The sequence below is a fragment of the Nicotiana tabacum genome, chromosome 9, assembly GCF_000715075.1.
Source record: "Nicotiana tabacum cultivar K326 chromosome 9, ASM71507v2, whole genome shotgun sequence".
Classification (NCBI taxonomy): domain Eukaryota; kingdom Viridiplantae; phylum Streptophyta; class Magnoliopsida; order Solanales; family Solanaceae; genus Nicotiana; species Nicotiana tabacum.
In genome coordinates this window covers 122,489,302-122,497,782 of record NC_134088.1, presented here as the reverse complement: position 1 = coordinate 122,497,782, position 8,481 = coordinate 122,489,302, and the positions used below count along the sequence as shown (strand labels likewise).

Here is an 8,481-nt window from a genome sequence, read left to right as displayed (position 1 = left end):
TCAAAATGATCTTTTTGAAGGAGCTGAATTTTCATGCATTACGCAAATATAAAAAGGTCATAATTTATGATCGAATATTGGATGCCGAGGGTTATACTTTAGAGCTGTAGGCTATAAAATCGATATTCCAACGGACTATTTCAGCCAACTCTATATGTTGTTAAAGAAACTTATGGAATTCAATGTTGTTTAAAAGGGTAGTTGAAGGAAAAAGTAAATCCACTCATAGTGAGGATTTATATTTTGAGGACAAAGTTAAAGTTACTCTAGGGATAATTTTGGCTAAAAACTCTATAGAGCTCAGCGAGAATAATCTTGAACGATTGAGAAAGAAATCAACATGAATAATCTCAGTATTGATGATAAGTGAAACAAGCAGGGAGTATCACAGTATGTAATCACTTGGAGAAACAATTAAAAGCATCTAAAATCCAGTTTTTTTGAGTAATAAACAAGAAGTGAAGACGACCACCGACCTTGCAGCACCTACGATACAGTTGAACTTAAGCATAGATACCGTATTAGTAAGTTTATAAGACTCGCGGATTATATTAGTAGGTATGTAAAATTAATAGCAAATCCATATATTGTGTAGACAGCTATGATCAATGAAGTCTGTCAAATACCTAAAATATAAAAGGAAAAAGAAGGGTCAAGTGTTCAAAAGATAAAATGGGCCTTGATGCCACAATGCTAATAGTTCAGACCTACAGAAACCAGTAACTGGGGCCTTTCACAATTTAATTAAGGAAAATTGAAGTGCAAACATCAATGCTTCCCCTACAATCTTAAGCATGAAAAAGTATAAAAAGCTAACAATAGATAAATGGACACCTTAAACTCTTCCATGTAAAATTTTCAAGGCCGAGACTAACTTATGTTGTACAACAGAAATGCTAAAAGAATCCACAGAAGCATAACAAAAAACATTGGTTATCGGCCCGATTACTTCCTCGATTTCTTCCTTGATTTGGATGAAGCCTTAGGCTGCTCGGTTCCTGCATTTTGAGAGGCTCCTTTTGGATTAGCTGGCTGGTTTGATTTCGTATCACTACTGCTCGCTGCCTCTTTAGCCACTGCACCCTGAGAACCTCTAATTTGAGCTGCTCTCTTATCCTTTCTCTTTGGTCTATAGCTAGACCTCTCCCTCTTGGGAAGCCACCTTTCTGGATCAGGTGGAGGTCCTGGATTGGCCGGGTCAAATCCTTTTGGATATTTTGGCTTTCTCTTCCTCTTTTTCTTCGCCTTATCCTTGTTCTTTGCTTCATATGTTTCAGTGACACCAACTGCTGGACCTTTCTCCGCATGCTTGGCACCAGAAGTCTTCTCCAAACTGTCCACATCTATTGCTTTCAAACCAGGTAGTGGTTTTAGCTTCTTCTCGTAGACTTCTGCTTTCTCAACATCTCCATGGGCAGCAGTCTGGATCAATCCAACTAAAGCCTCAATACTTCCATGGCTTTTTACTAGCTCCTCGTACAGCCGTGCTGCCTCCTCCTTCCTTCCATGCCTGAGCTTGAAAGCAGCAGCCTCCTGCATGATGATATTGAGCTTATTGTCTTCGGTCATGGCATTTGACCACCACCTGATTGCGGAGTCAAACACAGCATCAGCACCATCAATATCTCCAGCCCTTTCCTTGAGAGAAACAAGGGTAGCAACAGTTGCAGGTTTGTGTTGAATGTCGGGTATATTCGCCAAGGAATCGGCTGCAATCTGTGGGTGGCCAGCAGCTGCAGCAACCTGAGCCCTTGCAAGCATAGGATAACCTTGGACTTGTCAGGAAACTTATCTGCATACTGTCCAAGTATTTCTTCAGCTTTAGCAGCCTTGTTCTCTCTCACATGTACAGCAGCTTGAAGAAGTACAGGCATCAAACTACCAGGGAATATCCCAGGTAGAGCACCAACAAGTTCTCTAGCCTGTCACAATCACATGACAAAATTAAACATACGAAAAAGAATGTGAGAATAAACAGTAGCAGTTAGGTGTCCATCCCCTGTTACCTTGTTTTTAATGCATCAAATGATAAAAGGAGAACCATCGTGAACAGATGCAACATCTCAGAGAATATACCTGATCCATCTTATTAGAATGAAGAAGAAGCAGCGCCCTATTGGTGTATATTGCTTCCCTTTGCTTCTGCGATAGCTTCAAGTCCAGTCCACGAGCAAGCTGGAACTTCTCAGGTCCATCACTTTTCTCTATTAGCTTATCAAGTTTCCTTAGGCCATCAGAGATGTCTTTAGGACCCTTTAAAGCAATGAGATTATTTACTGCCACCACAAGTGAAGGATCGTCAGCCAAATTTCTTTTGACAAGATCAGTATAAGCTGCAACAGCCTCTTGGGTGTTCCCTAGAATCTGGAGGAGAGAAAAGGAAATTTGTATAATTGCAACTTATCGAAGGAAAAGAAGACTAGTCAAACTCATGTTAATAATTTACCTGTTGTACATATGCAATTTGAACAGCTATAGGTGCCAATTCAATTTCAACATCATCATCAGCAAAATTCTCTTCCATTAGTGTTTCCTGACCAATTCTGTAATTTCAATGTCCAAAATAAGATATTCATCTTTAGTTATATTTTCATTTCATTCATGCAGAAATTAAGTTTCGCAGAGACTGGCAAAGAAGTGCAAATGTTTTACCACATTTGATTTGAGACTTCAAAAAGTGCATAACCAACAACTTCTTCCAAAAAACAGGTCTAACAATTGAAGTAAACCTTAAATGGACGAAGGAAGACAAAATTTCATTTTACGAATAGACCAGAATGCAGTTTATCCCTTGTCACATCTCACAAATATTCAAGTTGCCCTAGGATCTTTGGCAACAAATAATAAACCACATTACAATTGTATACAAGATATAGATAGGAAATCATCCTACAAAACACAACTTAAAATTTACAACCTGATATGGTAATCCCCCTATTTAAAGCTCTACCCCCATCCCCTCAAAAAAAGACATAACTTGAAAGAAAAGGCAAGTAAAAATTTGAACCAAAAGAAAAGGTTCCTGATATGAAAGCATCATTTGCATGATCCTGGAAATTGGAATAGGTAAAGCACTTCTTTGATTACTAATAAAAAGTACAGTAGAAAAAATAAGAAGATATAGAAGCTTTATAGACATTTTAACTCCCAAGGTACAAGCACTTTACCTGTAATGGCATGTTTATTCTATTAGACTAGTTCTGAATTGTGAGTCTATCATTTCTAAGAGGTTAACAAACCAACAAAAAGTTTAACCCAAATAAGAAAATACAAAAATACTTTTTAAGATTCTCCAGAAGTTCACAGTGACAAAAATATATCAATAACTAAAGTACATCTTGCTACCAACTTAAACGCTCCAAAATAACCTCCCAAGTGAGGAAGTTTCTGATGCTTTTTTACTAGTCATAAATTGTGTATCAAGTGTTGAGAAAATAGATAAACGTCTTACAAATAAAGCATTTCAGGGCCTAACTGAATCTAATTCTTTCAAGGTGCATTTATAAGCTATTAGAAGCTAGTCTCAAACTTACCTTCGAGCTGACAATAACAGTTGTTCTGCATCTTTGTATTTCTCCCTTTCAATTAAAGAGCAGGCAGTGTTGTAAGCCAATTCGAAACTGCTAGTGGCTTTAACTCTCAGCGAATCCAAGGTTCCCTGCACTTCGGAAGCCTTTCCAGCAGAAACCAGACCAGCAACAAGATTTATCTCCAAGGAGTCTATCTTGGACTTCTGGAGATTTTGATAAATATCTACCGAGGCACCCATCTTTCCTAAACGATATAGAATCTGAGATTCTAATAGCATAGATTCATTACTTCCTTCATGTCCCTTCAAAGACTCTAAAGCCTCATCCAGTTTATTTTGCCGGTATAAGCAATACGCCTTACAAGGAAAACGGAAAATGTTAATCAGAGAAACAAAATCCAAAATTGAAGAGAAAGGAACTTATTTTTCTTTTCATCAAGTAGAGGACCTATGCAGTAACAACAATGAACCCAGTGTAATCTTATATATGGGGTCTATGCAGTGTTTTGAATAGCATGCGGCGACAAATAGCGATGAGGGCCCGCTTCACTGAGGCGAGAGGCGAGAAGCGAAGCGCTTGCCTTTTTGCTGTGAAGCGACAATTTATACAAAAAAATAAAATATTCTATATATAAAAAATTGAGGCGAGAAGCGAAGCGCTCGCCTTTTTGATGTGAAGCGACAATTTATACAAAAAATACTAACTAAAAACTCAACATCAATAATATATTAATAAATATATCAATTCAAAAATTAAAAACTCAATACATAGTCATAGTAGATTCATAAACTAAAACAAGCAACATCCATTCTTCTTCAGGTTTGAAATAAAGCTCTCTGCCTCTGCCCAAAGTGAAGCTGTGAAGGAATTGAAAAACAAAAAACAGAGCAAAAAAAGAAAGAAGAAGAGAAGAAGAACTGAAGAACAAAAAGAAAGACATAAGTCAGAACAAAGCAAATATAGGGTGCTGCTCGATAAAAAGCAGAGCAAAAGAAAAGAAGAAGAAGAAGAAGAAGAAGAAGAAGAAGAAGAAGAAGAAGAAGAAGAAGAAGAAGAATAAGGAAGAAAAAACATAGCAAAAACAGACTCTGTTCTGTTAACTGCTGCTCGATCAAAAACAGAGCCAGAAAAAAAAAGAAGAGAAGGAGAAGAAAAAGGAAGGAAGAAAGAAAGAAAGAAAGAAAGAAAGGAAGGAAGGAAGGAAGTCCAAGAAGAAAAAAAAAAAAGGAAACTCGAAGAAGAAGAGAAGCATACCTGGGTCGAATTGGATGAAGAAGAAAATGGCAGAAACTCGAGATGTGGCTGGGTCGACCACTGTGGCTATGGCTGGAGAAAGAAATCGATGTGGCTGCTCTGCTGTTTGAAGCGTGAAGAAGAAGGAAATGTCTGAAAGCTCAAAGCCCTAATCGCGAGTCGTTTTCTTTAATCCCTGCGCTGTTTTTTTTAAAAAAGCGACGCTACAGTCGCCTCTCGCTACACAGGCAGAGGCGAGCGCTATTTGTAAAACGCAACGCAACACAGCAGAAAAGCGATGGAGGCTTGCATCGCTACGCCTCATGCTATCAGCGTTGAGGCAAGCGCTATTTACAACACTAGGTCTATGGAGGGTAGTGTGTACGCAAACCTTACCCGTACCTTCTAAAGATAGAGGAGATATGCAGTAAATATAAAGCAAATATGTGTAAAACTTTTTGCATGAGGGGTTCTGGTACGATCGAAGCTAATTTGACCCGGAAAAGAAGCTTATGAAATGGTATAACTATCCCCTGTAGAAAAGATCAGGAATTGATGACTGTTCATATTTATCATTATAAGTCAGTCAGATTCCTACTTCTTAACGAGAATTACCCTTGGGAGGAAGACATAAAGATGTTTCAGTTGTAATCATATCATTCAGATATTCAATACGAGACTACTGGATGAAAAGATCGCTACCTCTAAAAAGCTGGAAATCAACCTTTGGTAAGAGTATTCTAACTAGCCTAACAACATATTTTGTATCTTCTTCTCTTTCTTCTCTTATCTTTTCTTAAAGATTGATAATAACACCAGCAAACAGAATAGTGTTTTGATGAAATTATTAGTATTAAAGATCTATAATAAATGTTAAAGTGTTGGTTGGAGCAAGTGATAGGAAGTAAGAGTTGAGATTATTGCAAAGTAAAATGACTTCCGAGTTCGGCCCATAAAGGAGAGAGCTCATTTTCCCTCTTTTAATGGAAAATGGTTTCTTCAGTACCAAACACCAGAAAGAAACTTCTTTCAGGAAAATGACAAAAATGATCCCTTGCATTTTGGGGTAGATTCAAAGTATAAATATACACCTGAGTAGTTTTGGTCCTTTAAGTTTGCGAAAAGTGAGAAATTTTTGTCTCCACCAGATATTTAACAAACTCTTATTGTTAAATTAAACCGGAAATGTCAAATAAAAAGGATTTAATGGGAACACACATTTGGAAGTTCAATTTTTGCAGTTTATGCTATTTTTGGTTTATTTCTGGAGTCTGGTGCAACTTTTCACGGAGGTCCATTTCTGGTGTCTAGTGCAGTTTCTCCTGTCGCACTTTTTAGGGATTTTGACGGGACTTGCTGGTGTTTCTGGTCAAATCTTTTTTTCTTAACAGTATCCGGTAAATCTAACAATCATCGTTTGTTAAAATGCTCAGTATTATATTTAAAGACCATTTTTGAAACTTTTTCTGTCATACCAAATACGGCTAAGCTCCATTTTCCAAATTCAATGTCAAAGCAAAACCTTGGCGATGGGGATCAACTCTTAATCCGTTTTTGTTTTCCTTGGCGATGGACGCACTGACGCAACACATTCAAGGTGAGGTGGCATGGTGTATGTTATTTGCAAATGACATAGTTCTGATTGATGAGACGCGAGGTGGTGTTAACGAGAGGCTAGAGATTTGGCGCAGACCCTAGAGTCTAAAGGTTTAAGGTCAGGACGAAGACAGAAAACTTGCAGTGTAAGTTCAGCAACGTAACCCAGGAAGCAGACATGGATGTGAGGCTTGATGCACAAGTCATCCCCAAGGAGATAATTTCACGTATCTTGGATCAGTAATACAGAAAAATGGGAAGATTGATGAGCATATCATACGTCGTATTGGAGCAGGGTGGATGTAATGGAGGCTCACTTCCGATGTCTAGTGTGATAATAATGTGGGAAAAATTAGGAGGATAAGATGCGAGAGCCGAAGCTGAGATAGTTCAGGCATGTGAAGAGGAGAAGCACAGATGCCCCAATTAGGAAGTGTGAGAAGTTGGCCTTGGTGGGTATAATAAGGGATAGAGGTGGGCAAAGAAGTACTAGGGAGAGGTGATTAGGCAGGACATGGTGCGGCCAGAGCTTACCAAGGATATGACCTTTTATCGGAGGGTGTGGAGGTCGAGAATAGGGTGGAAAGTTAGTAGGTAGTCGAGCGTTTCCCTTTTTCTTTCTCAGATCGGTGGTATTAGTGTTAGCATGGTATCTCTTTATTATTGCTGGTACTACCTACTGTTTGATTGTGTTCTTTCGCTTCGCTTTTCTTAATATTTTATTGTTATTAGCACTTGCTGCCTTTTTTTTTTTTTGGATAACCGTAGTGTCCGGGCTAGCTTGCGCGCACCTCGACTAATTTCACGGGATAACTCCCACCTCCCACCAGCAACAGGTACCAGGTAACTCTATCCACCAAGGCTTGGATAGATGGGAAGAAATCACCTAGTATTTGCCTCCGCTGGGATTTGAACCTGGTTCTCACCCACTTCATTGACCACTAGGCCACACCCCTGGGTGCCTTGCTTCCTCTTTAATCGATAGTCTATTGGAAACAACCTCTCTCTGACTTCCCAGGGTAGGAGTAAACTCTGCGTACACACTACCTACTGGTATCTATGCGTACACACTGCCTCTCCCATGGTATCTCTTTATTATTGCTGGTACTACCTACTGTTCGATTGTGTACTTTCGCTTCGGTTTTCTTAATATCTTATTGTTATTAGCACTTGTTACATCTTTAATCGATGGTCTATTGGAAACAAATTCACTGCCCTCCCAGCATAGGTGTAAGGTCTGCGTACACACTGCGCTACTCATACCCCACTCACTCGTGGAACTCACTGGGTTTGTTGTTGTTATTGTTATAATATCAAAGCAAAACCTAAGCCCACACATATATGTGCGCGAAATACCCAATTGCAATCAATATATATATATATACACCCAATCAGTTCAAAACATGAATTACCTTAAAGAAGCTAAGATCAACAGAAGAAGCCTTTTTGCTAAACTCCTTAATAGCAGCCAATGCTTCTTCGATACAATCTCCTTTCACTAACGCCACCACTTTACACCGTATCGCGTCCTCATCTCCAGGCGCAGCCGCAATAACTTCAAACAAAAAGTCATTAAAAAAAATTAAACAATAAATCTCATTAAAAAAATTCAATAAATGCTATTTTGGATGGAAATTCAAATTGAACTGACTTTGATCAGAAACTTTGACGGCTTGTTCATATTCGGATCGTTGGATGTGGCGATTGAGCGAAGTGAAGAGATCTTCGACGGATATAGCTGCGGTTGCAGCTGATGCCTTTGGTTTCTCTTTGGGCTTCGGAGCCATTTGCGAAGCGATTCGAGATCTTCTCCTTCTACGACTGTTTTTGAGAATGCAGAAATGGGAAGTCAGAATTGAGGAGGGTTTGCTGACTGGATAATCTAATTTGGGCCTAGCTCGGGTATTTATTTGGGTCTATTTTTGGGCCCAAATCTAAGTACCAGTGGGCTGTTGGGCTGCACGCCTGCTTCTTGGATCCAATCCAAGTACCAGTGCATAACTCTTTGTTTTAAATTAAGGGTGCATGATACAGTTACCCACAAAAATAAAACTATTTATCCTTACCTACCCATTTATTTTTTTACCCATCAAACTAATTATATTTCCTACCTATAGTAGTT

The 8,481-nt window shown here is 38.8% G+C and overlaps 1 protein-coding gene across 1 annotated transcript; it reads right to left on the bottom strand.

Moving 5' to 3' along the window:
- Positions 1 to 699: 699 nt before the first annotated feature.
- Positions 700 to 8,225, bottom strand: LOC107818904 (uncharacterized). The gene is given in 7 exon segments (XM_016644977.2): positions 700 to 1,758; positions 1,761 to 1,922; positions 2,077 to 2,364; positions 2,447 to 2,543; positions 3,534 to 3,886; positions 7,772 to 7,914; positions 8,011 to 8,225. Coding segments are annotated over 7 exon segments (1,992 nt in total). The 5' UTR covers positions 8,147 to 8,225; the 3' UTR covers positions 700 to 945.
- Between the last annotated feature and the right edge of the window lie 256 nt (positions 8,226 to 8,481).